The sequence below is a fragment of the Salvelinus sp. IW2-2015 genome, linkage group LG23 (assembly GCF_002910315.2).
Source record: "Salvelinus sp. IW2-2015 linkage group LG23, ASM291031v2, whole genome shotgun sequence".
NCBI classification, from domain to species: Eukaryota; Metazoa; Chordata; class Actinopteri; order Salmoniformes; family Salmonidae; genus Salvelinus; species Salvelinus sp. IW2-2015.
The window spans coordinates 48,484,847-48,503,407 of record NC_036863.1 but is presented as its reverse complement, the minus strand read 5'-3'; the positions used below and the strand labels follow the sequence as shown (position 1 = coordinate 48,503,407).

Sequence of the window (18,561 nt, the reverse complement as noted above, 5' to 3'; positions counted from 1 at the left end):
AATTAAGGCAGTAATATACACTATTATACAATTTTTAAACATTAAAATACATTTTACAAACGATTTCACAATACATTAAGTGTGTGCCCTCTGGCCACTACAACACAATCCAGGTGTACACGTGTGTATAGTCTGTATGATATGTGTGTTTGTATGTGTGTGTTTGTACCTGTGTGTGTGAATTTTCGCAGCCCTCACTGTTCCATAAGGTGTATTTTTAATCAGGTTTTTTWWAAATCTGATTTTACTGTTTGCGTGAGTTACTTGAAGTGGAATAGAGTTTCATGTAGTCATGGCTCATAGTCTGTTCTGGACTTGGGGACTGTGAAGAGACCGCTGGTGACATGTCTTGTGGGTTATGCATGGGTGTCTGACCTGTGTGCTAGTAGTTTAAACAGACAGTTTATTAGTTTAAGAAGTATCAACATGTCAATACTTTTTACAAAAACAAGAAGTTTGAGCCATGAGAGATTGACATGCATATTATTAATGTTAGCTCTCTGTGTACATTTAAGGGCTAGCCGTGCTGTCCTGTTCTGGCCCAGTTGTAATTTTCCCAAGTCCTTCTTTGTGGCACCTGACCAGAAGTGCAACCCATGTGTGACTAAACTAGGGCCTGTAGGACCTGCCTTGTTGATATTGTTGTTATGAAAGGAGAGCAGTGCTTTATTATGGATAGACTTCTCCCCATCTTAGCTACTGTTGCATCAATATGTTTTGACCATAATAGTTTACAATCCAGGGTTTCTCCAAGCAGTTTAGTCTCCTCAACTTGCTCAATTTCCACATGATTATTCATTACGAGATGTAGTTGAGGTTTAGGGTGTAGTGAATGATTTGTCCCAAATACAATGCTTTTAGTTTTTGAAATATTTAGGACTGGTGTATTTCTTGCCACCCATTCTGAAACTAACTGCAGCTCTTTGCAATCAATTCAGTCTCTGTAGTAGCTGACGTGTACAGTGTTGAGTCATCTGCATACATAGACACACAGGCTTTACTCAAGGGCAGTGGCAGGTCATTAGTAAAGATTTTTTGAAAGTAAGGGGCCTAGACAGCTGCCCTGGGGAATGTCTGATTCTACCTGGCTTATGTTGGAGAAGCTACCATTGAAGAACACCCTCTGTGTTTTGTCAGACAGATACATCTCAATCCACAATATAAGAAGGGGGTGTAAAGCCATAACATCTATGTTTTTCCAGCAGCATACTATGATCAATAATGTCAAAAGCCGCACTGAAGTCTAACAAAACAGCTCCCACAATCTTTTAATTATCAATTTCTCTCAGCCAATCATCAGTCATTTGTGWGYGTGCCGTGCATGTTGAATACCCTTCCCTATAATCGTGCTGAAAGCCTGTTGTTCATTTATTTCATGTAAAGTTTACTAAGGTTTGGTAACATGCTTTARTGGTCAGCTATTTGAGCCAGTAAAGGGGGCTTTACTATTATTGGTCAGCTATTTGAGTCAGTAAAGGGGGATTTACTATTATTGGGTAGCGGAATGACTTGCGCTTCCCTCCAGGCCTGAGGGCACACGCTCTCTAGTAGGCTTAGATTGAAGAGATGGCAAATAGGATCGTCCGCTATTGTCCTCTGTAATTTTCCATCCAAGTTGTCAGACCCCGGTGGTTTTTCCATTGTTGACAGACAACAATAATTTGTTCACCTCTTCCACACTCACTTTATGGAATTCAAAACAACAGTGCTTGTCTTTCATTATCTGGTCAGTTATACTTGGATGTGTTGGTTCGGCGTCTGTTGCTGGCATGTCATGCCTAAGTTGCCAATTAAAAAATCATTAAAGTAGTTGGCAATATCAGTGGTTTTTGTGATGAATGAGCCATCTGATTCAATAAATGATGGAGCTGAGTTTGCCTTTTTGACCCAGATTTTATTTAAGGTGCTCCAAAGATTTGTACTATCAATCTTTATATCATTTATCTTTGTTTCATAGTATAGTTTCTTCTTCTTTTTGTTCTGTTTAGTCACATGATTTCAAAATGTGCAGTAGGTTATGCAGCCAGACMTATTTGCCATTCCTTTTACCTCATCCCTCTCACCCATAACATTTTCTAACAATTCCCCATCAATCCACAGATATTTAACTGTTTTTTTGCATGCATTATTGTTGATTGTATTTTAAATCATTCAAAAAGCGAAACTATTCAATAATAAAAAATCCTACAGTATTAAATTGTACCTTGGGTGGGGGGTAACTGGTCGTACTCCTGGGACTGTGATGTCCGGATAGGGCTCTTCATGTTGTCCCCCGTTTGTCTCCTCACAGGGGGCAGAGGGGCCACAGCGCTCAGCATATCAAACACAGTATCTGAAACCAAACCATTTACAACTGTGAGGGGAAAAMATTGTCTACACTTCAAACAATAACTGCATGTTTGTCCTCTATCCACGTAGAATTGTGGCCTTTCATTTTTTAAATTACAGTGGATGAGAGTGACAGATGCACAGACCTGGCAGATGTGCAGACCAGGTGACACAGCGAGAGGAGCTGTGACCCACTGGTCTGGACATGCTGTCGCTATAATTCCATATTCCGTTCTCCTCCAAAATGAATGCATATATTGGTTTTCTCAAATGTTATTTTTTTCCTGGGGAGTTGAGAACCCTGGTTGATTGGATTTAAAAATCAAACAGTTGTAATGAACGGGGGGGCTGTGTGTGGGTGTTTGAGTGAGAAAGACAGAGGAGAACCAACCAGTACAAGCAGAGCCCCATTCATTATCGGGGCTTCGTGCCGACAACATCAAAACTAACTCCCTAGACTCTGAAGTCAGGAGAACTTTGGTATCAGAGATATGCATTTTGTAGAATCAAGCTTTTTTAAAGGACAGTGGAATAGGGATAGGGAGGCGGCAGATTTGTGGCCATCTGATGGATCTAACCCTTGCCACTGAGGGTATATGTGGTTCAGAGTTGGTAGTTTTATCTAGTTTTATCACTAGATCAGATTCTGGCACTCAAACTGTTTTCTATTGGTATTCTCGAGTTTGGAGGGAAGAAACAGCTCACCGGGGGTTAACAGGAAATGGTCATGTCCGGAGGCAGGCCGGGGAGCTCGTGAGCAGGAGGGGGACGAGGAGAGGCCTGTGAAARTGTGTCTGACGAGTGCAGGGGGCGAGCGCTGTGAGGGAGGCAGGTTGTTGAACAGCTCCTCTGGTGCTGAGACACAATAGTGAGAGGACAAGCAGATAATGGGTTAGGGTTAAAAGGTAATGTTACCGTCTTGGTAAACACTGCATATGTTGGCTCAATCGGAAATTACCTTTAAAAGGAGCATAGACGACAAAGCGAGATCGGATTGAATCGGCCAAACTTAATTCCTGGAGGGCCGTCTGTCTGCTGTTTTTGTTATTTCCTTCCAATTCATGTAAATTAAGACCTAGACAACCAGGTGAGGGGAGTTCCTTACTAATCAATTACCTCAATTGAAAAAACAAACAAGGAGCGAAAACCCGACTCACCGAGACATCAGTTTGACACCCTTGGTTTATGTAGTTACTTTCCAGTGAAGGCTTGTTCAGACCTTAGATAATTTAGTTTTACCAATGAGAAGGGAAATGTACACAACAGTGTGACAAATAATCTAAAGATTTCCCGGGGGGAATTAATAGATTTCCCAATTTTACACATTTACTGTCACAGATACATTCACTACCACYGATGCACATTTTGGGGAATATTCAGAGGTGGAAACTTTCCAAGGGAATTAACGGGAATATATGGGATTAATACCATTTAAATGTTGATGTCTTTTGCATTGGATATTTTACCATATCATATGGAGACAGAAACATAAAACTTTTACCTTATCATAAGTAGACATAATTGCAAATTATTAAATCCTTACAATAAAAATCAAATAAAACATTTAGTTACGAATTTAACTAATTAAATGAGTTGACTCTTCACATGGGATGATTTCACTGAACAACAAAAGAAACGGAATATTGAATGATCCCCAATGATCCATCGCATCTCCCAAAAACATTTTCAACATACATCTGTAAAATGATAGTCTAGAAACTAAAGCTTTGGTTGTCTTTCACTCAGGCTTCCATGTCTTCTCCCTGGACCTCCTCAATATCCACTAGAGGTCGACGCTGATACCGATACCAATTATTGGAGGACCAAAAAAGCCGATACCGATTAAATRGGCCGATTTGTATATATATATTTGTAATAATGACAATTACAACAATACTGAATGAACAGTGAACACTTTCATTTTAACTTAATATAATACATCAATAAAATCTATTTAGTCTCAAATAAATAATGAAACATGTTCAATTTGGTTTAAATAATGCAAAAACAAAGTGTTGGAGAAGAAAGTAAAAGTGCAATATGTGCCATGCAAAAAAAGCTAACGTTTAAGTTCCTTGCTCAGAACATGAGAACATATGAAAACAGGTGGTTCCTTTTAACATGAGTCTTCAATATTCCCAGGTAAGAAGTTTTAGGTTGTAGTTATTATAGGACTATTTCTCTCTATACCATTTGTATTTCATATACCTTTGACTATTGGATGTTCTAATAGGTACTTAAGTATTACCAGCCTAATCTCGGGAGTTGATAGGCTTGAAGTCATAAACAATGCTTGAAGCATTGCGTAGAGTTGCTGGCAAACGCAGTAAAGTGCTGTTTGAATGAATACTTACGAGCCTGCTGCTGCCTACCATCGCTCAGTCAGACTGCTCTATCAAATCATAGACTTAATTATAATATAATAACACACACAAATACGAGCCTTAGGTCATTAATATGGTCAAATCCGGAAACTATAATTTCGAAAATAAAACGGTGAAATACCATTCCGTATTTTATCTAACGGGTGGAATCCATAAGTCTAYATATTGCTGTTACATTGCACAACCTTCGATGTTATGTCATAATTACGTACAATTCTGGCAAATTAGTTTGCAACGAGCCAGGCGGCCCAAACTGTTGCATATACCCTGACTGCGTGCAATGAACGCAAGAAAAGTGGCACAATGTCCCTAGTTTAATATTGCCTGCTAACATGGTTTATAAAAATATTCTTCTGTGCATTGATTTAAAAGAAAGGCATTGATGTTTATGGATAGGTACATTCGTGCAACGATTGTGTTTTTTCCCCGCAAATGCGCTTTTGTTAAATCATCCCCCGTTTGGCGAAGTTGGCTGTCTTTGTTGGGGAGAAATAGTCTTCACACAGTTCGCAACGAGCCAGGCGGCCCAAACTGCTGCATATACCCTGACTCCGTTGCACAGAACGCAAGAGAAGTGACACAATTTCCCTAGTTAAAAGAAATTCATGTTAGCAGGCAATATTAACTAAATATGCAGGTTTAAAAAATATATACTTGTGTATTGATTTTAAGAAAGGCATCGATGTTTATGGTTAGGTACACATTGGTGCAACGACAGTGCTTTTTTTGCGAATGCGCTTTTGGCGAAGTAGGCTGTGATTCAATGATAAATTAACAGGCACCGCATCGATTATATGCAACGCAGGACACGCTAGATAAACTAGTAATATCATCAACCATGTGTCGTTAACTAGTGATTATGATTGAATGATTGATTGTTTTAGATAAGTTTAATGCTAGCTAGCACCTTACCTTGGCTSCTTGCTGCACTCGCGTAACAGGTAGTCAGCCTGCCACACAGTCTCCTCATGGAGTGCAATGTAATCGGCCATGATCGGTGTCCAAAAATMACGATTACCGATTGTTATGAAAACTAGCTGATGAACTAACTACTATCTGTGAACCAACAGTAATGTTTTCCCTCTACAGTATGTGGTTCATTTTCAGAATGAGAGAATTCGGTAAAAATGAGGCGTTGCTTGTTAATACAAGTGTAGCTGGAGCTGGGCACATCACAGTCRGCTTGGAGTTTGCCAAAAGGCTCCTAAAGGACTCTCAGACCATGAGAAACAAGATGCTCTGGTCTGATGAAAGCAATATTGAACTCTTTGGCCTGAATGCCAAGTGTCACGTCTGGAGGAAACCTTGCACCTTTCCTAAGGTGAAGCATGATGGTGGCAGCATCATGCTGTGGGGATATTTTTCAACAGCAGGGACTGGGAGACTAGTCAGGATCGAGGGAAAGATGAACAGAGCAAAGTACAGAGAGATCCTTGATGAAAACCTGCTCTAGAGCGCTCAGGACTTCAGACTGGGACGAAGGTTCACCTTCCAACAGGACAACGACTCTAAGCACACAGCCAAGACAATGCAGGAGTGGCTTCGGGAKAAGTCTCTGAATGTCCTTGAGTGGCCCATCCAGAGCCCGGACTTGAACCCGATCAAAAATCTCTGGAGAGACCTGAAAATAGCTGTGCAGCGACATTCCCCATCCAACCTGACAGAGCTTGCGAGTATCTGCAGAGAAGAATGGAAGAAACTCCCCAAATACAGGTGTATTACCCAAGAAGACTTGAGGCTGTAATCGCTGCCAAAGGTATTTCAACAAAGTACTGAGTAAAGGGTCTGTAACGTAATATTTTTMGGGAAAAAMTCAAGAGGTCTGAATACTTTCCGAGTGCACTGTATAKTCTTATAGTTGAATATATACTTGTAAAAAATACTTAGTGTACAAAGTGCTAGCCACACAGCTTTGGAGTAGTTAGAAGGTACATTTCCCTGCTTTTGAGAGGATCTGGCTACAGTGGTTCCACCGCGGGACTTAGAGGTACCCAGAGTCACGGCTTCATTGCTCCAGACCACCACAAGGGGGAGTTAGAGCACTCATTATGCATTTGGGTCCCAAGGTTTTTATATGACCAATCCTATCGAGTGGTTCCAATGACGAATTTGACGCGGAACCACCCCTCCCTGGGTGACTTTCTTCGCAAAGATGGCTGACAACATTACGGGGAGGCAAATGTAAGTAGTATAACGTCATAAGAGTCAAGCAAAAAAATATTACAATTGAGAGGAATCTGTTAGTTAATCAACTTTTCAATAGGGGGTCTGTTCAACTTTGAAGATTTTTCGTTCCCAGATTAAACTGCCTCGTACTCAATTCTTGCTCGTACATATGCATATTATTATTATATTGGATAGAAAACACTCTCTAGTTTCTAAAACCGTTTTGAATTATTTCTCTTGAGTGAACAGAACTCATTCTGCAGCTCACTCTCTGTCAAGAAGTGAGATTTCTGAAATTGAGGTCTCTGTTCCAGGGTCGGTTATAAATTCCTTATAAAAGCTATGGGGCTACATGCACTGCATACGCCTTCCCCTAGATGTCAGTAAGCGGTGAGACTTTGAATGGAGCGGATAGACATCTGGGGGAGTATAAAACCTCTTGGAACGGAAGTACGACCTTTTCGACGAGGCGCCTGACGCATGAGGGAAACCGGCATGGCGTCTTCAAAAGCTTTCGTTTAGGCAGTTCTATATCTTTCTGATTAATTGTATGTTTTTTGTCTTAAAAACTTCATAAGGGTAGTTATTTAACCGAGTTATAAGACAGTTTATAGCAGTTTATTTGCGATTTTCTGGGTTCGTTTGTAGGCGTTATCACGCAGTTTGGGCAATCTCGGTAAATAGGGTTTAGCAAGCTAATTTCTAAAGAGAGATGGACATTCTCAACAAGAGTATGTTCTGGAAAAGGACGACTTGCCCAAGATTTGATGGAAGTTCCAAAGTAAGAGCTATTTGATGTGTTATTCGTATATGTTGTGGAAGATGTAAAATTTTTAGTCCATGATTAGGCATGGTCTGCTGTAACGCAACGCTGAATGTCAGTAACGTTAATTTAAAAATCTAACCAGGGGTTGCATTAAAACTATTGTGTCTTTCATTTGCTGTCGCAACTGTATTTTTTTAGTCAAGTTTAGATTTGGTTATTGATTAGATTAGGTGCCTTCTCAAGATGGCGCGGCCAGATTGCTGAATGTTGCTATCTAATACATTGTATAACACAGATTTGTGCTGCTAAATATGCACATTTTCGAACAAAACTATATGCATTGTGTAATATGATGTTACAGGACTGTCATCTGAGAAGTATATCAAGGTTAGTCCAAAATTTTATATATTTGCTGATGTTTTTACGCTGTAACCTTTGCTCGGTAAATGCTTGTGTTTGCGGGCTATTGTGCTAAGCTAATATAATGCTAATTGTGTTTTCGCTGTAAAACACTAAAAAATCTGAAAATGGGCTGGATTCACAAGATGTTGGGCTTTCATTTGCTGACGCTGTGTATTTTTTCAGAAATGTTTTAGATGAGTATTGGTATTTGAGTTGTTCTGTAGATTTTGGCATGTTTTTTCCGCTTCGGCACTATTTCAGATTGCAGCTCAATGTAGAACTGTGATTTATATCCTGAATATGCACATTTTTCTAAAAAAAACATATGCTATACAATAAATATGTTATCAGACTGTCATCTTATGAAGTTGTTTCTTGGTTAGTGGCTATAATATACTCTTTAATTTGGTCGAAATTGTGATAGCTACTGATGGAGTAAAAAACTGGTGGAGTAAAAAAAGTGGTGTCTTTTGCTAACGTGGTTAGCTAATAGATTTACATATTGTGTCTTCCCTGTAAAACATTTTAAAAATCAGAAATGATGGCTGGATTCACAAGATGTGTATCTTTCATCTGGAGTCTTGAACTTGTGATTTAATGATATTTAGATGCTTACTTGTGACGCTATGCTAGGCTATGCTAGTCAGCTTTTTTACTGTGGGGGGTGCTCCCGGATCCGGGTTTGGGAGGAATTAGAGGTTAACGATTACAAGCATACCCATAACATGATGCAGCCACCGCTACATTGAAAATATGGAGAGTGGTGCTCAGTTATGTGTTGTATTGGATTTGCCCAAAACATAACACTTTGTATTCAGGACGAAAATTGAAATGCTTTGCCACATTTCTTGCAGTATTACTTTAGTGCCTTGTTGCAAACGAGATGCATTTAAACTCTGGAGACTCCTTTGGTATCTAGAAAGTTATGCAGATCAGCCTTTGGTTTCCTTGTGCCTTGCATGTGGAATGATCTACAATGCACTTTAAAACTGGATGAATTGGTGCATCTAGGGCATTTCAGACGGTTGTTAGGAGACCTTTTAACTGAATATTTTTTTATCATTTTGTTTAGCTTTTTGTGTATTGTTGTGCATWATAACGTGTATTTGGGAATGTGTATATAAATGTGTAGTTTAATGTGTTTATTGTATTTTMATGTGTATTTTGGTGCTAGACAGAGCTCATCTGGAAAAGAGACCTTGGATCCTGGACTTCCTGATGGGCCACCCCCAGGTGGTAAGGGTAGGCAACATCACATCTGCCACGCTGATCCTCAACACTGGGGCCCCTCAGGGATGAGTGCTTAGTCCCTTCCTGTACTCCTGTACTCCATGTTCACCCACGACTGCGTGGCCAATCACGACTCCAACACCATCATTAAGTTTGCTGACGACACAACAGTCGTAGGCCTGATCACCGGCAATGATGAGAGCCTATATCGAGGAGGTCAGAGACCTGATCGTGGAGCAGCTGATCGTGGAGCAGCTGATCGTGAGCAGCCGATCAGAGCAGCTGATCGTGGACTACAGGAAAAGGCGGGCCGAACAGGCCCCCATTAACATCGATGGGGCTGTAGTGGAGCGGGTCAAGAGTTTCAAGTTCCTTTGTGTCCACATCACCAACAAACTATCATGGTCCAAACACACCAAGACAGTCGTGAAGAGGGCACAACAACACCTTTTCCCCCTCTGGAGACTGAAAAGATTTGGCATGGGTCCTCAGATCCTCAAAAAGTTCTACAGCTGCACCATKGAGAGCATCTTGACCAGTTGCATCTCCGCCTGGTATGGCAACTGCTCGGCATCTGACCGTAAGGCACTACAAATGGTAGTGCGTATGGCCCAGTACATCACTGGAGCTAAGATTCCTGCCATCCAGGACCTCTATACGACATTTTAAAATYTATTTATATTTATGTGGATAAATACACTTTTTTTCTGAGGCATTCAACATATATTGTGATCAATGTCCCRCTCTAAGCTGAGCGAGTGCGCGAGCGCGCAGTAGCCTGAGACTGCAGTGCAGCTCCCAATATCAGCCCATGGAGAGAAGCACCAGATTGAACTTCCCTMTTAGTTAACACTATCAGCGTTTCCCTTTACTGTGGCAATTGTGATCAAATCAACACAATATTACCCACTTTCAATGCAACATACCCGAAACAAAATGAACTACGTAAGATATTTTGTTGTAGGCAGAACACATTGGAGTATAATTCTATTGCATTGAAGGACAGATTTAACCAATCAGAGCTGCAGTAGGCCTATATGCAAATTAACCATTGCCATATACCGTATGGATCTGTGCCATTTACTTTGAACTGGACTGTGTTTACACTACAGCATGAGAGGTCATGAGTAGATGTGCTTGTTTTGAGATCAAAGTGAGGGCTGCATGAAGCCAGGTGTGAACATTTTGTTAATATCCTTTTTCTAGTTAGTGAGTTATTAGCCCAGTTATAGATCATTTGTAGTCAGCAATAGTCAATAGTCAGCAAAAGCACAAAACGTGTACATTTCTAGACTTTTGAAAAGCAAGGAAGGTAAATAGCTTTGTTTTGTCTTAAAGGGACAGTGTTGTATTTTGAGACAGGCTTGAATAAGCTAAGTAGCCAATAGGCAGAGGGTAGCATAATTTGTCTGATTCTCTGTAATAATGGTATGNTTAATGATATTTAGATGCTAGTATTTACTTGTGACGCTATGCTAGGCTATGCTAGTCAGCTTTTTTACTGATGGGGGTGCTCCCGGATCCGGGATTGGGACCAATTAGAAACAATTGTGCATATTTTTTTGCCATAAAGTTCATTTACGAAAATCACTATTTTGCTAGTTTATTTCTGTCATATCCAATACCAGGTGTATCAAACTCCATTCTGTGAATGATGCTGTCTGCATGTATGTATTACAATTATAGACTTCAACATTGTTTACCACTCCTGCTCCTGGGACATCAATGATTACACATTGTAACTATGCAATAGACTAGAAACATGATTTTGTATTTCATATATACAGAATAAAAAACAGTACATCCTGCCAGCACGACCACAGGTATGCTGAATGGCGCGTGGAAGAGAGCGAGGAAAGAGATAGGAGTAACAATCCAAGGCTATTTGCTCGGTGACGTGCATAATAATGTAATGAAACAAGCACGGAGCATGTTTCGAACCCTCAACATTCTAGCCCGAAGTCCAGCACACTATCCACTGGGCCCAAATGTATTAATTGAGGTTGGGGCCGATTGTGGCTAAAAAAAAAACGTTTTAATTTGGAATCTTTAACATGTGGAAAGGGGGAAAAGTATTTTTATTTGTTTCTCACAAGCGTAGCAGGCTGTGAATTCTGTTAACAGCGTTTCCAGGATGGGCTATTAGCTGAACAATAGACTATTCAACCTTTACTAAAGAATTAGTATATCAAATAGCCGAGCTAGGTGTGAACCCCCCCTCCCCAACTTGAGCTAGGTGTGATGCCAAATGCTAATTGAGTGTATGTAAACTTCTGACCCACTGGGAATGTGATGAAAGAAATAAAAGCGGAAATAAATCATTCTCCCTACTATTATTCTGACATTTCACATTCTTAAAATAAAGTGGTAATCCTAACTGACCTAAGACAGGGAATTTTTACTAGGATTAAATGTCAGGAATTGTGAAAAACTGAGTTTAAATGTATTTGGCTAAGCTGTATGTAAACTTCCGACTTCAACTGTGTATATATATATATGGTTCGAATTCAAGCTGTATCACATCCGACCGTGATTGGGAGTCACAATTTGCCCAGCGGGTTTGGCCGGGGTAGGCCTTCATTGGCCGGGGTAGGCTGGTGCTGAAAATATAGCTAGCTTGTTATGCAAGTGTTGCACACCAACAGATGGAGAAAACCTACACCAGTCGAGCAATTCATTTCAACAATAATCTTCATTTTAATTTGACTTTACAAACAACAAGAGGGCTTAATTGGAGTCTATTTCTTCAGAGCCTAGACCTATATAAAATAACTTAACTGGCTGAGGTAGGCTTTGAGGCTTTATTAGGCCTACTTACAATTGCAACTGGTCAAAAATGTAGCACATTTTCACAACTGTAGCAGGTGTAGCCCATCATGCAAATGTTTCCTATTAGCAGGACAATAGAGTTTTTATAACCCGGGTACTGTTGTGAAAATCCCCCAACTTGCAATGTATTCGATGCTTAAGTGTTACATTTCTACCTCAAAACAGCAGTACTGTATTTATTCAGCAACATCTTTATGCTTTTGTTAATAAAATAAAATAACAAGAAAAAAGACATTCAAATGCGGATGTTTACATTAGCTACATTTTAGTCCACTTCCACCCAGCTCCACAACCACAGGTAAAACCTTGCTGAGATTATCAATGTATTTGTTGCATTGTTGTATCGTCAATTTCTCTAGCCAAAACATCTTGATGGCCTTGACCAGTTCATCTTTGAGCAAATTGCTCAAGGGCGGAGATGACATGATTGAATGTCTCGCCAGCTTTGATCCATGACTGGGCCTTCAGGACGCAAAGTTCTTTGTTTGTCAGATGAATCATTGGGTCGAAACTACAGAACAGTACAAAACAAGCGAACACACATGGTTACTGTTCTGATCAGTGTTTTAAAATGTGAAAATGTGCAGCATACAGTAAAGACCAGCAGTCGATTTATTTAAGCATTATTTTTAGCATTATTAGGCCTACATTAAATTATCTTAGCCTACTGTACCTGTTCAGTTTCCTGGGCTTTCGAGTTCGGCGTAAAACAGGCATCTGATGATAGTGTTTGCGAATAGCACTGTCCGTGACCAAAATCCCCAAGTCTACCAGTATTTTTGAAATGTCTCCAGTAGATTTTCCGTTCATCCTGAAAGGCCTAATATGCTCACTTAAATGAATAGAGATCCTGATCATGGTGCTACAGTATAATTAAAGTGAGGACCATCGGCAAGCTGCTGTATACTTATAGCCCACTGTAACCTGAAAGTCATGCCTTTCCTCCCCCCGCCCAAAACTCCACCCTTAACACAGTTACCATTCAAAAACGAGCTCTTAATAAAAAATAAATGACATTGCGACCAAAGAAAACAGACGAAATGGACATCGTTTTCTTCAAACCAGCTTCTTTCTATGGTGTTACCTGTTCCAGGGTTAGGACTGTAACCACCAGCTTCTTTCTGTGGTGCTACCTGTTCCAGGGTTAGGACTGTAACCACCAGCTTCTATCTATGGTGCTACCTGTTCCAGAGTTAGGACTGTAACCACCAGCTTCTATCTATGGTGCTACCTGTTCCAGAGTTAGGACTGTAACCACCAGCTTCTTTCTATGGTGCTACCTGTTCCAGGGTTAGGACTGTAACCACCAGCTTCTTTCTATGGTGCTACCTGTTCCAGGGGTTAGGACCATAACACCAAGCTTCTTTCTATGGTGTACCCGTTCCAGGGTTAGGACTGTAACCACCAGCTTTTCTATGGTGCTCCTGTTCCAGGGTTAGGACTGTAACCACCAGCTTCTTTCTATGGTGCTACCGTTCCAGGGTAGGACTGTAACCACCAGCTTCTTTCTATGGTGCTACCTGTTCCAGGGTTAGGACTGTAACCACCAGCTTCTTTCTTGGTGCTACCTGTTCCAGGGTTAGGCTGTAACCACCAGCTTTTTCTATGGTGCTACCGTTCCAGGGTTAGGACTGTAACCACCAGCTTCTTTCTATGGTGCTACTGTTCCAGGGTTAGAACTGTAACCACCAGCTTCTTTCTATGGTGCTACCCGTTCCAGGGTTAGGACTGTAACCACCAGCTTCTTTCTATGGTTCTACCCGTTCCAGGGTTAGGACTGTAACCACCAGCTTCTTTTCTATGGTGCTACCTGTTTCCAGGGTTAGGACTGTAACCACCAGCTTCTTTCTATGGTGCTACCTGTTCCAGGTTAGGACTGTAACCACCAGAGGACTTGAAAATGAGCCGGAGCTAAGAGGATCACCAAAACTAAAGCTATTTTGGTTTCAGAGCATTTTATTTTTTTTTAAGGAGAGAAGGTATATAGCCTATCAATGAGTATGCATACTCTAGAATAAAATCGATAATTGTGTACTAAAAACATGAATGTGTTTTTGCAGAGCTTACAACCATGTCAACAACCATCCGGAGATCAGTGGACAAAGGGCTGGACAACAGGCCAACGAAAAAACGCATGGTTGTAAGAAAGCGGTTAGTTAAGCTAGATTCTTAAATGTGTACGCAGCATTTGTGTGTTGGAGTCACTTTAATTCTTAATTGATCTGCAGTTTCTATCATAGGCCACTGTAATCGATGGGGGCTCAGGGCGGTACCGATTCTGCTCATCTGATGAAGATGCTCATGGGTGAGATTCAAACTTTGAAGACAAGATCGGGTCATTGAAGGCAGACCATCAGAAAGAGAAACATTCTCTGAGGGCAAAGAGACGGGCGACAGCTGACGGCATTGGTCCAGAGCCAGGCGCTATTGGCGGAGAGTCAGGTGGAGATGTGTAACCGAAGAGAGATACCACGAGTGGGCACAGAATACAAATTGGGATGGATCCTAAGGCAAATGTGGCTTACCAATGACCTCCGGGTGTTAATCATTAATAGTATGTCTCAGAAGTTTCCGTCCATGACTGATGCCAACCGGAAAAGCATTAAAGACAGAGTTAATGAGTACTTGAGGTCACGAGAAAGCCTGGTCATGGCCTACTCTCCTTATGTAAGGAATTAGGCACTTTCCATGTTTACTACAGTATGTACTGTATCCTATGTTTCGTTAATAAAATAATATAAAAATACTATTTAAAAATTCTGATGTTTATTTAGTTATGGATCCATAACGAATGACTTGTTCAAATATGCATGATATTCTTGTGATATGTGTTGACTGAATATAAGCAAGTGATTCTGCTTTTTTGCCTTTTTCTCGGTTAAATGAAACGAAATCTCCAAAATATCATTACTTTTTAATCAAAGTGATTATTATTATTAATTATAATAATTAATCTAAAAAACTGGGATCTTTTAATGTAGACTGTACTATACTGTACTGTTTTACAAATCTTTCATTGAGAGTATTTTATCTTTTTGTATTGTTTGTTGGTTTGGCAATGCCACTGTCAGACAGAGAAATATGCTGAGAAGGATTATCACCACAGCAAGCAAGGTACTGGGAGTCAAACAGACAGGCCTGGAGGAGATCTTTAAGGTCAGGGCCCTCCGCAAGGCTCACAAAATAATTTCAGACCCAAGCCACCTCCTGTACCCGGACTTTGAACTACTTCCCTCTGGGCGCAGTATAGGACACCCGTCAGCGGGAAAAACAGAACTAGACAATCATTTGTGCCAGGTGTGATATCCCTCCTAAATAGATAAGGCTAATGTTCCTATCGACTCAATAAGGCCAGCAGGCTAGTCTTTTTTTATTGGTATGTAAATGTTATGAAAGTTGTATTGTCAATTTTGTTTTGTATTTTAAGCCACTTTAAAACGTGTACATGACACTGCAACAAAAGTCAGTAAGTAAGTAAATGAATTTAGAATTATATTAAAGCCCCTTAGGATCTGTGAGAATTTCTAACAGAAAATGCCCCTTAGATATTAATTTAGAGTCCTCCAATCCTCTAAATGTATTATTGGCAGAGAGTAACGTCATTGAAAAAATATTTTTTAGATATACTGTAGGCCTACCATAGGTGAAATGAGTCTCACTAGTGTTGAGATGTTAATGAAGGCAAAACAATTTAGAATCCTCCAATTAATTAAGCAAGTACCAGTCAAAAGTTTGCACACACCTACTCATTCCAGATTTTTCTTAATTTTTTACTATGTTCTACATTGTAGAATAATAGGGGAAGACATCAGAACTATGAAATAACACATATGGAATCAGTTGAGAAATAAAATATTATTTACAGGGCCAGCCTACTCCTTCCTCCCCAACGGGATTTGAACCCCGGTCTCCAACTTGCCCCGCATTCTGTAGTACAGACATGGCCTGCTCTCTCTTATGTAAGGAATTAGGCACATTCCCATGTTTACTACATACAGTATGTATTGTAGACCGCACAGTAGCCTAATAAACACATTTCGTTAATAAAATAATGATAAAAAATACTTTTCAAAATGCAGATGTTGATTTAGTTATAGATCTATAACGAATTACTATGGGAATAAATATCACTGATTTACAGAAATATTGGAACAAAGATGTCTAATGAAGGCAAACAATTTCGAATCCTCCGATCTGTAGCCTACTCCCGATGTCACGTTGTACAGCGCCATAGAAACCCTGAGGGTTTTTGTTTTTTTGTTTTTCTCTGAATAGAAACACCATAATATTAATCTAATTCATTAATTTTTTAAATCAATCCCATATAGTATGTTATTACAAAAAAGGTTTTTAAATTCTCTGGTAATACCAATATGGACTACTATCAAATGCTTCTCAAAGATGCCTCTGATGGTCAAACTAGCATAGCAAGTAACAGAAAAAATGGCTTGTAATTAAATGACGTGCCACAGAATGCTGCGGCAGCATGCAAGGTGTGCCGCAGTATGACACAACTTTTAAAGGGAGAAACCACTGTAGTACATACCATTGACTTTCAGCAATTACGCTAATCTAATGATATGCTACCTTCAACTTCCTTCAAACTGCATGCAGGAGACATAACAATGGTATGCATGAGTTCCTCAGACTCTGGGTAAGTAGGAAATTAGCCCAAAAACCCGAAGTATCCCTTTAATGTGTTATGTTGTGTTCTGTGATTAAAGGCTAATTAAGCTTGTACTCTGCCTGTTCTGCAGTCTTAATGAGACTGGCATACAGTATGTGCATGTGATACTAAATAGCCTACTAAAATGAGATTGTTAAAATTGGCAACCATTTAAATTACGTTTGGCCATTTTTGGGGGGTTCACAGCAAATTTTTAGGGGCTCAAATAACTAAAACTAGATTGGTACAAAATAATCTATTTGGCATAGCAGAAACTAGAGACCATGAATTACTTGATCAAAAATAATGGCACCGATTGGCCTATAGGTGGCGCTTGTTATAAGCAAAACTCACTTAAACCCTTATATCAGCAACCTTGTTTGACCTGGAGACTTGAAATTTGTATGCGGCGTCAAGATAGTTTTTCCTCCATCTTGGAAATTTTGTTAATGACAAACTTATTCTCATGAACCAAAGTCCAAATAACACCAAAGTTTTTGGTATGTAGACCCATGGTACATCTCTTAAGTTAGTTAAGGGATTGGTTAAGATATGGATGAGTTATTGATACATCACATTTAAATCCTTTTTAAACACTTCACAGTGGGCCTATCAACTTTAAAACTTCATCAAAGGCATTACCACAATGAACCATGTTAAGTGTAGTGGGCATGATATCTTCCAAAAATATAGAAACTATTAACAATTCACTTTTTTGACAATGTAACGCTAATGCTTTCAACTAATCAATAAAAAATATTCTCACAGATAAAAGTCATATTTCAGTCCAAATTAGGTCTTTGGACTCATCAACAAAGACTTCAAGAAAATAACATTGATGCATTCAAAGATGGCCACACTATATGAGTACTGTAGATGCATATTAGACAATAGCAAAAATATGCTAACTTAACACTAAATGACAAATCTAATATTCTCGTGCCCCAATAGCATTGTTGCAGAGGGCTTGCTAACAAGTGTTTGAGTTTATCTAAGCCGCTTTCTTGTAAAACAGCTCACGAGGTAACAAAAAGCTAATTTGCGACGCTAGCTAGACTGCTTCTCGATTCGGAAGCTCATGGGGCTTCAGGGGCCAGCGAGTTAGATGATTCCATTATGGGCAACAACAACTGGCTACTAGAACTGAATCGATGGACATGGGGCAATGACATTTGGTTATGTAAACCTTATGGGGTTTGAAATTACTGACACCCTTCTTGTCAATATGTTGTTTCCACTTTGGAAAAAATCGTGCCCAAATTAACCTGCCTTCGTACTCTATTCTGATCGTACAATATGCATATTATTATTACTATTGGATAGAAAACACTCTCAGTGTGGCCATACAACAGTGGCCACTGTGAGAGCAAAACTACAAGATTATGTTATACGTTTATGCATCAAATAGCTTTGATGAGTACTTTCTCATGAGATGTCTGTGTGAAGTGAGAGGAGGCTAGAAGACCTACAGCTGGCAATCCACTGGCAATTCCATTGCTCTATTCCTGGAGGATAGAGCAAAACTCTTATTGTGTCTAATCATTCTTGCATCTGGAAACAACACCAGAGCAGATTACCACAGGATGAACCCGGAGTGGTTTATGGTGCCCCCCCAATCTATATGGGAGGGGTGGAACCAGCCATGACTAAGCATTCTTAGTGTCAGCTATATAAAGAACTCTGTATTTTGGTAAAGGTTAAGCTACCCGACCCAACAGTCAAGGGTGTTGGGTTGACTAGTTCTCATATTGCAATAATTCATCGGTATTAAATAAAGATGATTGTTTGAA

The 18,561-nt window shown here is 39.9% G+C and overlaps 1 protein-coding gene across 1 annotated transcript in view; it reads right to left on the bottom strand.

Moving 5' to 3' along the window:
• The window catches only part of cblb (Cbl proto-oncogene B, E3 ubiquitin protein ligase), a 192,661-nt gene that overhangs the window by 2,361 nt on the left and 171,739 nt on the right, over positions 1–18,561 (bottom strand). The window contains exons 17-18 of the mRNA XM_070434684.1: positions 3,034–3,183; positions 2,204–2,332 (exon numbers count right to left, since the gene is read on the bottom strand). Of these exons, the coding sequence (XP_070290785.1) occupies positions 2,204–2,332; positions 3,034–3,183 (279 nt within the window). The remainder of the gene's footprint in view (positions 1–2,203; positions 2,333–3,033; positions 3,184–18,561) is intronic.